The sequence below is a fragment of the Notolepis coatsorum genome, assembly GCF_963971535.1.
Source record: "Notolepis coatsorum genome assembly, chromosome: 5".
NCBI classification, from domain to species: Eukaryota; Metazoa; Chordata; class Actinopteri; order Aulopiformes; family Paralepididae; genus Notolepis; species Notolepis coatsorum.
In genome coordinates this window covers 95,569,329-95,590,378 of record NC_140169.1, presented here as the reverse complement: position 1 = coordinate 95,590,378, position 21,050 = coordinate 95,569,329, and the positions used below count along the sequence as shown (strand labels likewise).

General features: G+C 44.6%; 1 protein-coding gene across 1 annotated transcript in view; it reads right to left on the bottom strand.

Annotated features, from left to right (window-relative positions):
* The window catches only part of LOC311227950 (exostosin-1), a gene marked incomplete at both ends in the record, with an annotated part of 687,742 nt that overhangs the window by 240,841 nt on the left and 425,851 nt on the right, over positions 1-21,050 (bottom strand). The window contains one exon of the mRNA XM_084313822.1: positions 18,303-18,410. Coding sequence (XP_084169948.1) covers positions 18,303-18,410 — 108 coding nt within the window. The remainder of the gene's footprint in view (positions 1-18,302; positions 18,411-21,050) is intronic.

Sequence of the window (21,050 nt, the reverse complement as noted above, 5' to 3'; positions counted from 1 at the left end):
GAAGCAAGTATATAGAGAGAGAGAGAGAGAGAGAGAGATACAATACAAACATACCTTCAATGGTTTAGTGCTGTAAAAGGTTGCCATTCTGTCCCTCTCACGACTGTCCGGTCCACAGATTTCACACATGACTTTTATACTGTATCAAAGGACACAATCGCTTTGGTGGGGGGGGGGGGGGGGGGGGGGGGGCGTGAACGAAACACCTCTAGTGATAAACCAATCAGGATACAGCAACGGGATTATACAATAATAAAACTATGTTCAATTTGTGTATTGTTTATTGAATGAATGAATGAAAACTTTATTAACAGATTGCAGAATGGGTACAGTATTGACACTGTTATTGTCTTGTCTTTTAAAATGTTTTTTTGGTCATACGATTTGTGTCAAAATAAAGTATTCAATTCAATTCAATTCAATTCAATTCAATTCAATACCTGGGTAAATAAAGGTTAATGAATACGAGATGCAAATACACAACCCCCCCCCCAGGAAGTTACAAGGTGCACTATACTATAGAGTAGAGTCACCCTACTGTACCTACCCTGTTTATTTTTCGTCATTATTATATTCAGAGTTAATTATTAATTAGGAATTAGTTATTATTAGTAGGGTGTTAGGTCAACCATTTTTGACCTGCGTTATTGACACTGTTATTGTCTTGTCTTTTAAAATGTTTTTTTGGTCATACGATTTGTGTCAAAATAAAGTATTCAATTCAATTCAATTCAATTCAATTCAATTCAATACCTGGGTAAATAAAGGTTAAATAAATGTAAAGATTTATTTTTATTTTTTATTTAATTTAATATCGGACATCCCAAATATATATGTATATTTATATATGTATATTATATATAGATTTATATAAATGGGCTTATCATAACTCAGTTCACATAGTTCACAATACTATGTTTCGCCTATTATATAAATCATTTTCATAATATGTATGGATTAAAATCACAATTTTCACAATATTTTCATCTAGTTTTCGATTGCCAAAAATCATAAATTTAGTTTTTTTCAGATTCAGTGATAGCTTATTTACATCAAACCATTTCTTTAGCTTTGTCATTTCATACACAATATCTTAGCTTTCGCTCAGAAGTTTATTCTTTTCCACAAAACAAGGCCGGTTTACGGCGACAACAACAATGATGATGATGATGGTGATGATGATGTCCATGAAATGGGTTGCATTCCATACGCTATTGTTATGCTTATGCAGGTACACAAACACAAACGAACACTTAAAATAATCAGACTGAATGAATACGAGATGCAAATACACAACCCCCCCCCCAGGAAGTTACAAGGTGCACTATACTATAGAGTAGAGTCACCCTACTGTACCTACCCTGTTTATTTTTCGTCATTATTATATTCAGAGTTAATTATTAATTAGGAATTAGTTATTATTAGTAGGGTGTTAGGTCAAGTGCTAGAGTGTGGACTGTAGGAAGAATTATACAAAATAACACAGAGGTACAAATATAAAACCCACTCTCTGTTCCAAATATATGACAATACATTTTACATTTCAACATTAAAATATACGTGTATGTGTCTTGTTTTAAAGTTCTGTATTATTTGATCAATGTCCGTTTTAATAATAAGTTATGAGATCATTAAAACAGTGACCGACCAGCAGAGCGTGCATCCGGCTGGATTTCACTTTTTAGTGCGGTTTGCAAAACCTGGTGTGGTCAAATGTCTTCCTAGAGCAAACTGCACCAATGGATAAACTACTGGATTGGAGTGCATCGTTCTTGCCAAGATCCATCTCGACATCCACAAGTGTGTTGAGAAAGCAGACAATGAATATTGACTGAAATACAAGGTAAGAATCACTTTATTTCAATGTTATGACAGGATTTTTTTCAGTGTGTGTGTGTGTGTATATTGACCGCGGAATTAGTTATTATTAGTAAGACACAACATTTCCGTAGTAATTGACCACCAGACTCTTTCTCTTAAGGCATTAACTGGGTTAATTAATATAAATGTTATATTGTAACTGTCTAGTTACACATTGGTTCCGAAACATGTAATCGCGACCTCCATGTTTTGGGGCTTCATCAGAAAACTGGGATTCCAATTCGGCTCCCATCCGTCGGGCAAGAACTGGCGGTTTTCAGCCACTGTGTGACCAGAATTGCGTGGTCTGAACTAAGCGAGGACCTCATGCGCATGCGCGGCGAAGAATGCGGAAGCGCCCTTGCACTCTTCCGCTGTCATTAAGCAACACGCGTCTGGAAGTATGGGAGGGGGCTATAGAGGGACCCGCCTCTATATAAAGTGTTGTATCACCGTGTTCAGTTGTCAGTGTGAAAATGACTAAAATCAACAAACAACATTCTCGAGATGTGCGTCAGTTACGATCCCAGGGCATATCTACGAGACGCATTAGGCAACATTTTGCATCGTTAGGAATCTGCGTTACTGCGGGCACTATTGAATGGCATTACAAACTGAAAATACAACGACGCCGTGCTCCACGTAAACTGTCTGAGTGAGTACAGAATGAATGAATGAATGAAAACTTTATTTAACAGATTAGCAGGTCTGTGTTGTGTTGTGCGTTACGAGAGAGTATTAACCTGCAAAACCCATATTGAGCTGGAATTAAGTTGAAATGCATTTTTACTTAACGTTACAGCATTATTCAAACGTGATAGGAAGTTTCACATTCTTGTACAAAATAAATATACTGTCTCATAAATATACTCTTACAATATATATATTTTAACCCCCCTCTCAGTTAATTAATTTCCACTTTCTTTCTCTTCCATTTCCATAGCAATGTCCTGGTCGCCATTGACAACCTGACGAAGGCCCGCAATTGCATGGTTGCACGGCAAATCCAGAAGTGCATCGAAGACGATTTGGGTATTCATCTCAGCCTGACTGCTATCCGTACAGCACGTAGGGGCCTCGGCTGGAAATATGGTCAAACTAAGTTCTGGCCAATGATCCGTGACAAAAATAAAGAATTAAGACTCGCACAGGTTTGTTTTTCTTCTATCTATCTATCTATCTATCTATCTATCTATCTATCTATCTATCTATCTATCTATCTATCTATCTATCTATCTATCTATCTATCTATCTATCTATCTATCTATCTATCTATCTATCTATCTATCTATCTATCTATCTATCTATCTATCTATCTATCTATCTATCTATCTATCTATCTATCTATCTATCTATCTATCTATCTATCTATCTATCTATCTATCTATCTATCTATCTATCTATCTATCTATCTATCTATCTATCTATCTATCTATCTATCTATCTATCTATCTATCTATCTATGTTCTATCTATCTACCCCCCCCCCCCCCACTATCTATGTTCTATCTATCTACCCCCCCCCACTCCTACCCAACCCCCCCCCTACTGTACTGTACCCATTCTGCAATCTGTTAATAAAGTTTTCATTCATTCATTCATTCATTCATATGAGCCGTACTACATGTATTGTACCCATTCTGCAATCTGTTAAATAAAGTTTTCATTCATTCATCTACAGGCGCACCAGTGGATCGATACATGTGAAACATGGCATGACGTCATATTTACAGATGAGAGCACTGTCGCACTCGAACACTTTGCAAGACAAAGCTTTACGAAAAAAGGCTTTCGTCAAGGTAAACCGGCCCCTAAGCATCCGTTAAAAGTGCATGTTTGGGGCGCGATTTCCAAGCTCGGTCCAGGCCCGCTTGTTATTTTCGATGGAATAATGGACCGTGTCTTTTTTGAAGAATCGATCATCAAAGCAGCCGCTGGTCCGTACATACGAGCTACTTTTGGGAAGAGCCATCGTTTCTTCCAGGATAACGACCCCAAACACAGCGCTGCCAGAGTTTGCATTGCAGCAGAGGGAATCAATTGGGTCAAAACCCCGGCTGAGTCGCCCGATTTGAACCCCATTGAAATTGTGTGGCACCTAATGAAAGATTATATTCGCAGAGAGGCGAAACCTTTCACGAAAGATGCTTTAGTAGCGGCCATAAGGTTTTACTGGCGCAATAAACTAACAGTGGATGTATGTAACAATCTCATCGCTGGCTTGGCAAAAGTGTTGCCCCTAGTCATAGCAAATAATGGAGGGCAAAGTGGTAAATAAGCCAGTTAACGTGTAACCTTGTAATTTGTGTGTGTGTGTTTTAATACAATTCTGAACTCTTGACTTGACTGACAACTTGTTACTTGATATTACTGTAAATCATTTGACATCTATTGCTGACTGTTCATACATTTGTTACAATAAAGATGCAAATAATTGTTATCTCTTGTCCAATCAGACAGTTTTGTATGTAACGTTGTGTTTAATAACAATAACAGTGACGTCACATACTGGATTTACTACATCGCCCTCTGTAGAACACAAATGAGCAAGGGCGCACATAATAATAATATATTTAACACCCCCACTCGAACTTAGCTTATTGTGGTACAAAACAAAAATATATATATATTCTCCCTCTTTGGCCTGCAATACAAAATAAACAACAACAACAACAACAAAAAACATATTGGCACATCCATGCTTTTCTTTCACTCTAACTAAGTGCCAAACAAATACTGAGCAAACTTCTTTAGTTGTAGCTTAGTGGCTGGTTTTGACCCCCACCCAACCTCCTCCAATGTACACTGTATTTGCAAATCTGGTATGTCATAAATGTATAGATGTAGCAGTACTGACTATCTGTATGTCATGTATGTCATATATGTCCTGATGAATTGAAAATGGGGGACCCTGATGTAAACAAGACGAAAGTCTTTCTCTGGTCTGCAATGTACAGTGTTGTTTGTACAGTTGTACAGTGTCCCCCCTCCTACCCAACCCCCCCCCCCCCACTCATACCCCCCCCCCCACTCCTAACCAACCCCCCCCCCCCCCCCCCACCTCCAATGTACAGTCCCCCCCCACCTACCCAATCCAATGTAGTTTCCATGCCTAATGTATATACTCTTTTCTTTCTGGACTCTTTTTGTATCACAAACAGTACTGTAATTGCAAATCTGGTATGTCATAAATGTATAGATGGAGCTGTACTGTACTGTACCCATTCTGCAATCTGTTAATAAAGTTTTCATTCATTCATCCCCTTAACAATTGTGTGTATTGAGCTGTACTGTATTGTACCCATTCTGCAATCTGTTAATACAGTTTTCAATTAATGTCAGACTGCCAAATTACTTCCACCCTCATCTCCATATTGTGGTACAAAACAAAAATATATATATATATATATTCTCCCTCTTTGGCCTTCAATACAAAATAAACAACAACAACAAAAAAAACATATTGGCACATCCATGCTTTTCTTTCACTCTAACTAAGTGCCAAACAAATACTGAGCAAACTTCTTCAGTTGTAGCTTAGTGGCTGGTTTTGTCATCACATCAGCAATCATGTTGTCAGTAGGACAATATTCCAAACATATCCTCCCACTATTCACAGTTTCTCTTATGAAGTGATATTTTATATCAATATGTTTACATCTTTGCCGGTTTACAGGATTCCTGGCTAGTGCAATAGCTCCTTGGTTATCATCATAAACCTTGGTTTGTGCATACTGACATCCATCAATACCCTTGAGTAGCTGTTGCAAATACATACACTCCTGTATGGCTGATGCTAAGGCCATGTATCCTGCCTTGCAGGTAGAAAGTGCAACTGTTGGTTGTCTTCTACTCTTCCATGAAATGAGAGAGCTTCTCTCACTTAGGTGTACAGTAGGTGTGACATTGGATTGGCAACCCCCCATTGGTGTGGCACTGGCAACACACCATTGAAATGCTAATTGTTGGGGGACCCTGATGTAAACAAGACAAAAGTATTTCTCAGGTCTGCACCCCCTTAACAATTGTATGTATTGAGCTGGACTGTACTGTACCCATTCTGCAATCTGTTAAAATTTGATATTACATTTACATTTAGTCATCTACCTATTGAAGCGTTGAGAGAAAAAGACAGCCAAGATTGTACTTTAAACTATACTTTTATTTGCCTGTATTCTAAATTACATGCAATGCAAAGTAGAACTGTAATATGTACTTTCTCAGTCAGTGCTAAATGCAGTCCTCTTATGCAGCATCACTTTTCACATCAAAACAAAAGTAGAACTGTAATGTGGACTTAGTCAGTCACACTTATTTAACATGATCAAATAATTATTATAATATTTTTTACTTCACTTTGAAATATTATAGTGAAATATTTTGCAACGTTGTCGCATTTATCTTGTTGAAATCCTCCAACAGGCTCTTTTTTGTAAGTTGACTGGTTTGCACACCAATAATACAGTGCAATAATAGAATAGTAGAATAGATAGTAAAATTATGCAATAGAATGGCCAGAGTAAAATAGTGCTACAGTACAATCAACAGCGGGGTGTATTAGAAGGCTATGGTGAAGAGGTACGTTTTTAGCTTATTTCTGAAAATATTAAGAGATCTAGCTTCCCTAATGTCCATAGTGTGTTCCATAACTTTGGTGCATAGTTAGTTAGCAAAGGCTGCATCACTGATTTTCTTTAGACTGTGACTCGGAACCTTCAATAGTAGATGATCGCAATGTTTATACTTTGTATATAAGGAGGAGGACCTTGAAATCAATTCTAAATGTTACCGATGATTACTGATGTAAACAGGGGGATCCTGATGTAAACAAGATGAAAGTCTTTCTCTGGTTTGCATCCCCTTAACAATTGTATGTATAATTGTATGTATAACATCTGCCAAATTTTTTTATAGTTTTTGATTTGCAGCGGGATCCGGAAGCGCCACTGAACCGTGAGTCGAATCAGTGAATCGGTTCATTGCCGTGAGCGTGTATCGAATCGCTCACTCACTGAAATTATCCGTTGGGCACATCACTGACTGTTGCCTTTGACACACCTCTGATGTGGGAGATGAGGTCAAAGGACATGTCGTGACGCAGTTTGACAAGGGTGATAAATAGCTGATCTATGGGTGAGATTATGGTGCTCCTTGTCTTCTCTGTGTGCAAGAAAGAAAACAAGTGCTGAAGCACTGGCCAGGTAACACCTGTCATCATCTTGCATTTGGTGTCGTTGCTGTCCACAGATGAAGCGGTCAAGGAGCTTGACTCGACCTTGGTTCTCTGTTGGTCACCATCCTCCTTGGCTGCATCACTCTCCTTTTTTCACGCCGCTCATGGCGACTGATGTTTGTTGACGTAGATGGTGTAGACTGTGATGTTGAAGGGAATACAGGTACAGTATGTAGTCTGGGTGTGTTTGGTCATTGACCTTTGCTCCTGAATGAATGAAAACGTTATTAACAGATTGCAGAATGGGTACAATACAGTACAGCTCAATACACACTCTTGGATCAAATAACAAACTCAGCAAGGCCAACGGCTTCTCTGTTACAGTGGGTGACAATATTGTCACAAGGAAAGATGAAATTACCTACCTGGGTTCCATCCTAGAGGCAAATCTTTCCTGTGACAAAATGGCAACCAATGTAATAAAAAAAAGTCAACCAACGAACAAGATTCTTGTACCGGATCTCCTCTCTGGTAAACAAGAATACCCTGAAGACTCTGGCAGGAGCACTCATTCAAGGGTATTACGACTATGCTTGCACCTCATGGTACCAAAGCACCTCAAAAGCGCTAAAAACTAAATTACAAACATCACAAAACAAACTGGTCAGACTACTGCTTGACCTTACTCCTAGAACCCACCTCACCCCTGCCCACTTTGACTACCTAGGATGGCTTAGAGTAGACGACAGAGTACAGCAACTTGCAATGGGCCTGGTCTACAAGATACTGTACACTACACCACTAAGATACCCATGTACATGTCGAAATACTTCCCAAAGGTCAGTGAATACCACGACCACAACACCAGAGGGAGTTCCACAAATCATGTTCAACCCAGATTCGGCTCAAACAAGGGACTAAACACGTTTCGCAATTATTAAAATGATAATACTTTTATTAATATTAATTAGGCTACTGCTGGCCATTCATCAAGCGAGACATTGCTGATTGTTTATGTATTTTATAAGACAAGACTACAGCAGCCGTGTATCTTGGATGTAATGATTGATTGATTGATTGATTGATTGATTGAAAAAAATTAACAGATTGCAGAATGGGTACAATACAGTACAGCTCAATAAACACAATTGTTAAAGGGATGCAGACCAGAGAAAGACTTTCGTCTTGTTTACATCAGGGTCCCCCATTTTCAATTCATCATAACATGACATACAGTACTGCTACATCTATACATTTATGACATACCAGATTTACAAATACAGTACTGTTTGTGATACAAAAAGAGTCTAAAAAAGAGAGTATATGATAACGTTAGCACACTGTCGATGGCTCATTGATTTAACTGTAGCTACTGTACAGTAGCAAGCCAAGTTACTACGGGGGACCCTGATGTAAACAAGACGAAAGTCTTTCTCTGGTCTGCATCCCCTTAACAATTGTGTATATTGAGCTGTACTGTATTGTACCCATTCTGCAATCTGTTAAATAAAGTTTTCATTCATTCGTTCATTCACTTACCGATCTTTGTGCACCTTCTTAGTTCAAGTGTCGAACGAAGTTGGACGTTGCATGATTGCATCTCCAACTGTGATCCTCGAACCGCACGTTTTGCATACTGCGATTCGTTTTGTTTATCACCGCATAGTTTTTATAACGAAACGCAACAATCTTGGGTAGCATTTTACATTTCGCCGTTCGGAATGAGTGAACTCAGCTCTAACATTACTTCCTGACTATGCATCGCTCGTGCTATCGCGCAACGTGATTGGTTGTTTCAAAGTGCCCTACTGTAAAATATGCCATACTTTGTTTACTTGTTTATTGCACAATGTCGCTCTATTGGTTGGATTCTTATTATATAATGAAGTGTGGATTCGCGCAAAATGAATTAATATATATACATTTACATACAGATCGTTATACAGTATACTGTGTAGGACGTTGTAGCGTCCGTCTAATGACTTTGCGCCTCCTGGCGGCATAAAATAGAACAGCAGCCTGGGTTCCTAATTCATTTCCGACGTGATATAACCGTGCTCACGTCGCGGCAAAGCGCCCAGGAAAACTAAACGCTTCATCTGTAGGTGGATTATGTCCCGTCTAGGTAAGTGCCCATGTAAGTGCCCACTACATATGTCCCCCCAGAATTCACCCTACTAACTCACAAAACGGGTCGGTAGACGGACCTCCCGACCATAACGGCTCCGAACAACTGGAGCCGGCATATGAGCTACCGTGGGACCCCCTGGGGCCTTGCGGTGGCGGGGAGGGCAAGGGGCAAGGTGCCTAATGGGCGGTGAGGGACTCATATTTTCAAAAAGCGACCTATGGTGACGAGGTTTAACACGGGGAGGGCTGAGCGAGTGCCACGGGGTGATCCACATCCAAGTGAGCTGGCTTAAGCCTGTCCACCGAGACATGTTCCGGTTTACCGCCAATGTCCACCACGAAGGTCTTACTTCCCGTCTGCAGGACCCGAAACGGGCCATCGTAGGGGGGTTGAAAGGACCCGCGGTGGGCATCGTGCCGTATGAACACATATTCCGTCGCCTGGAGGCCGGGTGGAACACGAGTCTGTGGCAAACCATGCTGCGAGGTGGGGACCGGCACAAATGCCCTAGCGTTCTCCAAGTTTGAAACGCGCTGCTGGGTCGCAGACCAGGGGTCTGTGGTGTCAGGTAAAAACTCCCCGGGGACCCGCAGCGGTTGGCCATAGACCAGCTCAGCTGACGATGACTGGAGATCATCCTTGGGGGCGGTCCTGAGACCCAACATGACCCACGGGAGCCTGTCGACCCAACTACCATCGCTAAGGGTAGCTCGGAGAGAAGCCTTCATGGACCGGTGAAACCGCTCACACAAACCGTTAGCCTGCGGGTGATAAGCGGTAGTGCGGTGCAGTCTCACGCCTAAGTTTCTGGCAATCTCGGACCAAAGCTCAGAGGTGAACTGAGGTCCACGATCCGACGAAAGGTCAGACGGAGCACCTAACCGGGCCACCCACGTATATATAAACGCCCGAGCCACATCAGTGGACGTTGTGGATGACAGCGGAACGGCCTCTGGCCACCGAGTGGTTCTGTCCACCATCGTGAGGAGGTATGTGAAACCATGCGATGGGGGCAATGGACCCACCAGGTCCACATTCACATGGTCAAACCTCCTTTCGGGCACGGAGAACTGGGCCAAAGGAGCTTTAATGTGGCGGTGTACCTCACACAGGTCTTAACCCACCCGCTCACATCCTTTTTCAGCCCATGCCAAATGAACTTGGCTGCCACCTGCTTTTGAGACACCCTGTTACCGGGGTGAGAGAGACCATGTATGATGTCAAAAACATGACGTCTCCAACTGCTGGGCACCACGGGTCGCGGCCGCCCCGTGGAAACGTCGCACAGGAGTGTGCCGTTAGCCTCATTAAATGCCACATCATCCAGCCTGAGTGCTGTGATGGCCGTCCTGTAGGCCTGAACGTCCAGGTCGGAAACCTGGTCTGAGGCCATGCGTGCATAGTCTAAACCAACATGGACGGCCCCGATCAAGGCCCGAGAGAGACAGTCTGCCACTAGATTGTCCCTGCCTGCGACATGCTGAATATCCGTGGTAAACTCTGAGATATATGACAGGTGCCTCTGCTGACGGGCAGACCATGGCTCACTTACTTTAGCCATAGCAAAAGTGAGTGGCTTGTGGTCTACAAATGCCGTGAACGAACGAGCCTCCAGCAGGGAAAGGAAATGCCGCACGGCCAGATAGAGGGCGAGGAGCTCCCTATCAAAAGTGCTATATTTGCACTCATTAGGACGAAGCTGTCGGCTAAAAAACGCCAGTGGCTGCCAAGCCCCACTCACCCACTGCTCGTATACCGCTCCAACAGCATAGTCTGAAGCATCAGTGGTGAGGGCAACAGGGGCGTTGGGAAGTGGGTGTGCCAGCCTGGTTGCATTGGCCAGGGCGGTTTTAGTATCGACAAACGCCTTGCGTCTCTCGTCCGTCCAGTCCACCACATGTTTGGCGATTTTACCCCTGAGAGCCTCGTAAAGAGGTCGCATTAGCTGAGCAGCCCGGGGGACAAACCGATGGTAAAAATTGACCATGCCAAGGAACTCTTGCAGAGCCTTGATGGTGGGTGGCAGTGGAAAATTTGCTATGGCGTCAACCTTAGATGGGAGGGGAACTGCCCCATCTTTGGTGACGTGGTGCCTGAGGAAATCGATCCTAGACAGCCCAAACTGACATTTAGCTGGGTTAATTATGAGCCCATGCTGACTGAGTCGGTGGAAAAGGGTCCTGAGATGGGACAAGTGCTCTGCCTTGGTGGTACTGGCGACTAAGATGTCATCTAGGTAGACAAACAAAAAAGGCAGGTCCCGTAACACAGAGTCCATCAAGCGCTGGAATGTCTGTGCTGCGTTTTTAAGCCCAAATGGCATGCGCAAGAACTCAAACAAACCAAAGGGAGTAATCACCGCGGTCTTAGGGATGTCCGCTGGGTGGACCGGCACCTGGTGGTAACCTCGAACTAAATCTATTTTTGAAAATATGAGCTTCCGGGCCAGGTGGGTGGAAAAATCCTGAATATGTGGAACCGGGTATCGGTCCGGTGTGGTTACCTCGTTAAGGCGGCGGTAATCGCCACACGGGCGCCACCCGCCGGCAGCCTTGGGGACAATGTGAAGGGGTGAGGCCCATGGGCTGTCAGAACGACGGATAATACCCAGGTTCTCCATGTTGGAAAACTCTGCCTTGGCCACGGCCAGCTTGGCAGGATCTAGGCGCCGAGCCCGGGAGTAGACTGGCGCACCTGCCGTAGCGATGTGATGCTCCACACCGTGCTTACTGGTGGAGGACGAGAAAGTGGGCTGGGTAAGGACAGGGAACTCGGCTAGCAGCTGGTGGAACTCATCTGTAACAGACAACATGTTAGACAAACCCACAGGAGGCGCTGCCCCGACAGTACATTCAAATGAACAAAAGGTGGTGGCGTCGATCAATCGATTGTTCCTGACATCCACCAACAATCCATAGGCACACAGAAAATCAGCACCCAGCAGGGGCACAGACACATCAGCAGTAATGAAGTTCCAGCTAAACCGCCGGTCACCAAAACACAACTCCACTAGCCTACTGCCATACGTGCGGATCGTAGTACCATTGGCAGCTTCCATAGGGAGCCCATGCCCGTCGGCCAGGGTGTCCACCCTTGACGCAGGCAGCACGCTTCTCTGTGCCCCTGTGTCGCACATGAAACACCTGCCTGAGATGTTGTCCCGAATAAACAGTAGCCTGCCGGCCCCACCAACGCTCATGGCCACTGTTGAGCGCCGGCCCGGGCGTTTCCCGGCCCCTTGTAAGTACATGGGGGACGGCTTGGTTAGCCCTGGCTCCATACTTTGTGTGAAAGAAACACCAGCCAGTGTCTCTCCCTCGCTGGCGAGGGGCTGCCACCGCAGCAGCGACGGTATAATCCCCATGGTGAGAGGTAGAGGGTTGGTCATGATAGAACACAGCCGTACAGTGTTGCTGCTGGCTGGCCAAAAATAACGTATCCGCCTCCGCGGCTAACATATGGCAGTCATTTATTGTTGTGTTGGCCAAGGCAGCCCTTACCTGAGCCGGTAACTGGCGCAAGAACAGCTGTCGGAAGAGAAAATGGTTGGGCTCATGTTCTCCCATCAACGCCAACATCCTATCCATAAGCTCAGACGGTTTACTGTCGCCCAGACCTTGCAATGAAAACAGCCGGTTAGCTCGTTCCACCTCAGACAGTTCAAAACACTTCAACAAGTGTGCCTTCAGCGTGCCATATTTATCGTGCGCCGGAGGGTTTGTGAGTAGACTCACCACTCTGGCTGCCGTGTTAGTCCCCAGCACAGCGACAACGTGATAGTACTTAGTGTCATCCTCCGTTATTTTCTTTATTGCAAACTGCGCCTCCGCCTGCACAAACCATGCAGTAGCTTGCGTTTCCCAGAACTCTGGCAATTTCAGCGCAACTGCTGCTTCCATAAACTTCAGCGCGACTGCCTGTTCCATTGTTCAATCGTTCTTGAAAGCGTCCAAGAACGTCATGTTCACCAATGTAGGAGACGGGAAATCACGACCAAAGAGAGTGAAGTTTCTTTGACCACACATCAGTGTGCATCATTTAATAGCATAGCCATGGATACCACAACAAACAAAGTCAAGCGTTAATATGGCCGCTCTAGATACCCCGGATGCCCCATGTCCTTAAAGTGACAGTGTAGGTGGATTATGTCCCGTCTAGGTAAGTGCCCATGTAAGTGCCCACTACATGTTCATGATTAGTTCATTAGCTACAAATACCTTATAAATGTCTTATAACTGAGTGTTATTATAAAGTGTTACCAATAAACTTTGTTGAAACTGCATCGAACGGGGTCGAGGACAGTCTTTTCATTCCCTTCAAATAATATTCTACAATACCTCATGACAGAGAGAGAGAGACATCATTCATTCTCTGGGCTCACAGAACAGATTAGAGGAAATCCCTCATTATCCTGAGACCCTCCAACACGCTCCTCTATCTCTCCCTTTTTCCCTCCATCCCTCCCTCTCCATTTCTCTCTCCCCCATCCCTCTCCCTCCATCTCTCTCTCCTTCCATCCCTATCTCCCTCCATCCCACTCTCCCTAAATCTCTCTCTCTCCTTCCTTTTCTCTCTCACCCCCATATCTTTCTTCCTCCATTTATCTCCCTCACTCTCATACCCCATCTCTCTACTACCTGTCTCTCTCAATATCTCTCTCTTCCTTCCTCCATCCCCAATCTCTCTCTCCATCCCTCCTCTAACTCTCCCTCCCCCTCTCTCTCTCCATCCCTCCTTTACTTCTCCCTCTCTCCCTTCATCTCCCCCTCCCTCCCTATCTCTCTCTCGCCATCCCTCCTCTACCTCTCCCTCTCTACCTTTATCTCTCTCTCTCTGTCTCTCTCTCTGTCCACCATTCTGCGCTAGCGGGAGTCACGCTGTGAATACAAACATGGAAGACAGCTGTGATAGAGGTGGTCAGCGGAGGCACAGTATCTTAAGGACTTTACCTTATATTTTAGGTGATACTTCTGTACAAGCAAAACTCGAGGAGTGACGTATCATAACCTGTGTTTGAAAGGTCTGTGTTTGAAAGCATATTGAAGGAAAAAATTGCTCTCTTTTACCTCCTCCTCACCACCATTATCATATGCTCATAACTGGCCTCCACTGTACATCAACTTGTAAATTAATCCATACATTGTGACGTGTATGGTGACAGGTCACAATGTTTACATCCATATTTGTTATTGTTTATTTGCGGTTCAGTCCACGAGTGTGACCAGTTCACACTGGAATCTGATATTGACCACGTATAGAAAATAATGTGAACAGCCAAACCAAAAAAGCTGATCTGAGCAATAAATCATAATTGAGGACTAAGGCAACTACATTTTTATTTATTTTTTCTGAACAGTTGTTAGCATTACCATGTTGGCTCCACAGTTCTCTCCATTAAAAAATAAAAATAAAGGTAGGTCTGATGTTTATCCTTTGTCTGGATCTGTCATGGTAAATGGCTGCATTTATATAGTGATTTTGATCAAAAGCACTTTACAACGTATGCTTCTCATTTACCCATTCGCTCACACATTCACACACGGACGGCGGAGGCGACCATGCAAGGTGCCAAAGGTGCTCATCGGGAGCAGTTAGGGGTTCCGTGTCTTGTTCAAGGACACTTCGGCACGGTGCCAGGAAGAGCTGGAATCGAACTGGGAACCTTCTGAATACCAGACGACCACTCTACCCCCTGAGCTACTGAGTTTGGAGGGACGGTGTGATGAGTTTGGAGCGGCGGTGTGGTGAGTTTGGGGGGGTGGTGTGGTGAGTTTGGAGGGGCGGTGTGGTGAGTTTGGAGGGGCGGTGTGGTGAGTTTGGAGGGACGGTGTGGTGAGTTTGGAGGGGTTGTGTGGTGAATTCTTCATTAGCATAAAGTAAACTTGACCTCAACTTAATTCAAATGAATCTGTACGACACGGTGCACCGTGGCTTATGAAACATGGAAAATCCATTCTCTCTGATTTGAATGGGAATGTCGATTCTGTCTGTCATACACTGGACTTCGTGCCTAATGGAGCTTAGTGGAATTCCTCCCAGGCCGCGGGTGCTGGAGATGGGGATTATGATAGAGAAGGGCTTGGCATTTCACCATGCGGACACTCCCAGTCTGCAAATAGTCACAAATGAAACAGAATTAGCTGCTGATGAAAAGAGAGGTTTAATCTGATGCTGAGGAGACACAGTGAAAAGAGCTCTGCAGAAAGACCTGCTTTCACTATCCAACTTTCCAAGTCTGCTGTGTGTGTTTATTGGTGAATTAAATAAATCATGATGTGGCTGATTTGAGAAAAGAGGAAAGGTCTTCTGTATCAGTTCGTCCATTCTTCCACCCATCCATCCCTTCATCCATCCATCACCGATTCATCCATCCATCATCTCTTCCTCCCTCCCTCCATTCCTTCCTCCCTTGATCCCTCCCTCCCTCCCTCCCTCCCTCCCTCCCTCCCTCCCTCCCTCCCTCCCTCCCTCCCTCCCTCCCTCCCTCCCTCCCTCCCTCCCTCCCTCCTGCAGTAACATCCTCTCCTCCCTCCCTCCTACCTACAGTAACAGTCTCTCCTCCCTCCCTCCTACCTACAGTAACAGTCTCTCCTCCCTCCCTCCCTCCTACCTGCAGTAACAGTCTCTCCTCCCTCCCTCCTACCTGCAGTAACAGTATCTCCTCCTCCCTCCCTCCTACCTACAGTAACAGTCTCTCCTCCCTCCCTCCCTCCTACCTGCAGTAACAGTCTCTCCTCCCTCCCTCCTACCTGCAGTAACAGTATCCCCTCCTCCCTCCCTCCTACCTGCAGTAATAGTCTCTCATCCCTCCCTCCTACCTCCATGCAGTAACAGTCTCTCGTCCTCCCTCCCTCCTACCTGCAGTAACAGTCTCTCATCCTCCCTCCCTCCTACCTGCAGTAACAGTCTCTCGTCCTCCCTCCCTCCCTCCTCCAGTAACAGTCTCTCATCCTCCCTCCCTCCTACCTGCAGTAACAGTCTCTCGTCCTCCCTCCCTCCTACCTGCAGTAATAGTCTCTCCTCCCTCCCTCCCTCCCTCCTACCTGCAGTAACAGTCTCTCGTCCTCCCTCCCTCCTACCTGCAGTAACAGTCTCTCGTCCTCCCTCCCTCCTACCTGCAGTAACAGTCTCTCGTCCTCCCTCCCTCCTACCTGCAGTAATAGTCTCTCCTCCCTCCCTCCATCCTACCTGCAGTAACAGTCTCTCGTCCTCCCTCCCTCCTACCTGCAGTAACAGTCTCTCGTCCTCCCTCCCTCCTACCTGCAGTAACAGTCTCTCGTCCTCCCTCCCTCCTACCTGCAGTAACAGTCTCTCGTCCTCCCTCCCTCCTACCTGCAGTAATAGTCTCTCCTCCCTCCCTCCATCCTACCTGCAGTAACAGTCTCTCGTCCTCCCTCCCTCCTACCTGCAGTAACAGTCTCTCGTCCTCACTCCCTCCTACCTGCAGTAACAGTCTCTCATCCTCCCTCCCTCCTACCTGCTGTCGTATATTTATCTAAATAAAACCTGTAAATTAAACAATAGAAAATTATGCACATATATGAAATAGCAAAGAACTAGGTTATTTTCTCTTAGAAAATAGAGACTCACAGCCATGCCAAATCACCTGTTAGGTTAACCATACATTTGAGTCAACAAGAAGGCTGTTAACTGGCCTCAGTCGAAATGGATCAAAATGACCCATATAAGCATTACAGGAAGGATTAAAATCATCTAGCGGTTGATGGAAAAAGCCACAGGAGAACTCAGTCAAAAAGCTAACAGTGCACCCCTTCAGCCTTCACCTAGCAGCTATAGGAAAAAGCCCAGAGTGCCATAAAAATAAGAACAGATCAAATGGCAAACAGATGACACATCTTCCTCCACAACGAACAGGGATGGTGCGCCAGATAACTAACTTTTAAGTCAAGAAGTGACGGCCTGAAGGCCAACATCCGAGTTCTGTTTACTTTAGCTAAGCAGACCAAACAGGCCATTCTGTGATACCCACTGTTAGGTTGAATGGGTACTATATTTCCATCTGTATGAGGGTCGCATTCAGGGACACTTGGGTAAATCATTCTAAAAGGAAACTAGTTCATATCCCCTCTGTAAGGTCACCTTGTAACGCTGTTTCGAAAGACCCAAATCACTGAGAGGGGAGACCTTCTAGCCAATAGGAAAGCAGGCTCTCTGGGGTGACGGCACTGGATGGCGCAAGGGCTGGGGGGGGTTCTCTCTTCTCTATAAAACCTACAGGTTGAATGATGGAGGTGAGACAGAGACACCGAGACGCAGAGAGACACGCAGAGAGAACGGAGAAGCAGAGACGGAGAAACCACCCCACCAGTTCGAGAATAAGAGACGCCACTAAGAAGCCCTCCGGGAAAAGCTGATTAGAGATAGAAAATAATTGATGCTGTGAACCAGATAATTTAAGCTGTTGGATATTCCAATAAAACAACGGTCAGAACCGTTTTCACCCGCAGCGCTGTCTCCGCCTCCACGTGATTTCCAAAGGACCACATTTGAATGAACTGTTACTTTAACGGGAAACACAACGAGCAGAGTAAGCTATTCCACTATACATTAGAGAAAGATCATATAGCTATAACATAGAATCATTGAGAAGATACATTACTGCAGTAACAGTCTCTCGTCCTCCCTCCCTCCTACCTGCAGTAACAGTCTCTCCTCCTCCCTCCCTCCTACCTGCAGTAACAGTCTCTCCTCCTCCCTCCCTCCTACCTCCAGTAACAGTCTCTCCTCCTCCGTCCCTCCTACCTGCAGTAACTGTCTCTCGTCCTCCCTCCCTCCTACCTGCAGTAACAGTCTCTCCTCCCTCCCTCCTACCTGCAGTAACTGTCTCTCCTCCTCCCTCCCTCCTACCTGCAGTAACAGTCTCTCCTCCCTCCCTCCTACCTGCAGTAACTGTCTCTCGTCCTCCCTCCCTCCTACCTGCAGTAACTGTCTCTCCTCCTCCCTCCCTCCTACCTCCAGTAACAGTCTCTCCTCCCTCCCTCCTACCTGCAGTAACAGCCTCTCGTCCTCCCTCCTACCTGCAGTAACAGCCTCTCGTCCTCCCTCCTACCTGCAGTAACTGTCTCTCCTCTCCCCTCCCTCCTACCTGCAGTAACAGTCTCTCCTCCCTCCCTCCTACCTGCAGTAACAGTCTCTCGTCTCCTATGATGGCAGCTTTGTTCCAGTCTATGACCTCAGAGAAGGGCAGCTCCCAGCCATTGCTCAGCAGAACAGGGATGCAGGCAGCCTGGAGGGAGTGAGGGAGTGACAAGGAAAGGAGAAGTCAGGAAGAGAAAGCGAGAGAGAGAGAGAGAGAGAGAGAGAGAGAGAGAGAGAGAGAGAGAGAGAGAGAGAGAGAGAGAGAGAGAGAGAGAGAGAGAGAGAGAGAGAGAGAGAGAGAGAGAGAGGGGAAGGTACGGAGTTGGTGAAGCAATACGCATTCTAAATTCTGTTACAAAGCAATACTCAAGCTTCACATTTGCCACTGAATTCCACTAAATGGTAAATTAACTGCATTTATTTACAGCTTTTTATCCAAAGCGCTTTTCAATTTATGCCTCACATTCACCCATTCACTCACACCGACAGCAGAGGCAACCATGCAAGGTGCCAACCTGCTCATTGAAAGCAGTTAGAGGTTAAGTGTCTTGCTCAAGGACACTTCGACACGCTGCCTGGAGGAGCCGGAATAGAACCAGGAACCTTCCGATTACCAGACAACCACTCCTACCTCCTGAGCCACTATCACTATCACTATAAAGCTTCTCTGTACTCCCCTGAAATCTGAGTTGCATGTGTGATGTCACTAATAGGTTGAACCTCTCATGGTCCAATATGTGGTCACTTGACACCTTTAGCTTCAGCTACACAGAAAGCTGAGTAGGTATTGACATGTCTTGAGACTTGAGAGAATAAGCTGCCAACTTGGTAAATATCAATGGGTGATTGTGTCCAATTTGCATATTCATAGCTCCGTGCATTCTCAATGAGGGTAAAGATGATGCTGCCATCTTTAGTAGTGTATTGAGCAGTTTGGTGGAAAAACATATTTATACAAATTGCTATTTAAAATGTTTTAAAGGTTTAATTAAAATACATCTGGAGGGAATCTTTGAAAGACAGATCCCAACATGTCACAAAAGTCTTTTAGTTGTTGTTTCTTTTCCGAAGTTAGTAATTTGCCTCAAAGTAAAAATTTCACATTTAAATGTTAGTCCCTTAAATCTGTTGACAGGGTTTCATAGAGAGAAACCACCGCCCATCTGAAAAGGTTTAAAGCGAGGTATTTAGACAGATACGTTTTTTCCCCTGTCATCTGCTGGGGGATTTGTCTTCTGATGAATTTCCTCTCTGACAAAATGCTTTCAACACTTTCCAAACACAGTTTGTTGTAAACAGGTGCCAAAATTATTCAAGCGAAAAACATCATGTTTTTATAATACTCCCTCAGTGGCAATGGGAGTTGAAATAATATCTTCTGTTTCATCTGAATCTCTTTTTATTTAAGTTTTTTTTGTTGTTGCTGTTGTTGATTTCTATTTTACACAGAGGTGGAAATAAACTTTGTCAGTAGGATTGTTGAGGACGTTTAATTTATAAGAAATGTATAGTTATATTATCTTATACAACGGCATGCAAATTTCTCGATTCTGATTGGCCATTTACACGTCTTTATTGGCAACAATCCACGGTCCTGGGCTCAGGACCCGCCCACAACCGAATCACATATCACTCCCCGGCTCACTCCGGGAGAAAACAAGATAGCGGACAACAAATGGATATGTTGATAGCACCATAACGACTAAATATGAAGCGATTCTGTCAAGGGGAATGTGTTAGTCCTTTAAACAATGTTGGATGATGTAATTGATGGGTCTTGAGTCAATCTAGAACAAAAGAAAAATCGCGGATTGATTGATTGATTAATTGATTGATTTAAATTTCTACTTCCTTCCCACTGACTGCAGCGTTCACTCTCACACTGTCCGACGCTGGCGTACCCACAAACACACACACACACATACACACACACACACACACACACACACACACACACACACACACACACACACACATACACACACACACACACACACACACACACTCCTGTCTGCAACAGCGGGGGAGTCAGACTGAGAGAGAAGCAGCGCTGTTTTAAGTGAGCATGGTCTATTGAATTGATTGATTGGTTGATTGCTAATTTTATTACTGTACCCCTGGTTTCCAACTGGTTAAGTTTAGGCTAAAAGAAATAAATAAAAAAATAGGGCGAAGAAAACGTTTTTTTCCTATAGGGCAAAGAAAACGTTTTAATTTGTTTTACCTACTTTATATAGAAGCATCTAAGAATGAAGTTCTATGGAAAGTAGGTCTGCATTCCCTTAACAATTGTGTGTATTGAGCCGTACTGTATTGTACCCATTCTGCATCTGGTAATAAAATGTTCAATCAATCATTCCAATAATACACAGTTGGATGTGTTAGTTGGTTGGATGCACTTCAAGCTGCTTCCACATGAGGCAACTTCTCTCAATCATTCCAATAATACACAGTTGGATGTGTTAGTTTGGTTGGATGCACTTCAAGCTGCTTCCACATGGAGGCAACTTGTCTTTTTTGTAGTTGTGGGAACTACTTTTTCTGGCGGATGTTTTTTTCAATAAATCTTCGATTAATGTGTGTTTATTGTATAGAAATAAGGTTGGATGAATCTGGCAGTTGTATAAAAGCTTTACACCACTTGTAGTCGTGATTTGTGACCAATAAACCATGCCTAGGGGGGTCTAACGACCACCCCTAGGCATGGTTTATTGGTCACAAACCACTCCTGCGCGTGATGTAATGCTTAAATACTGGCCAATCGCGTCTCGCTCTTCGCCATTATGAG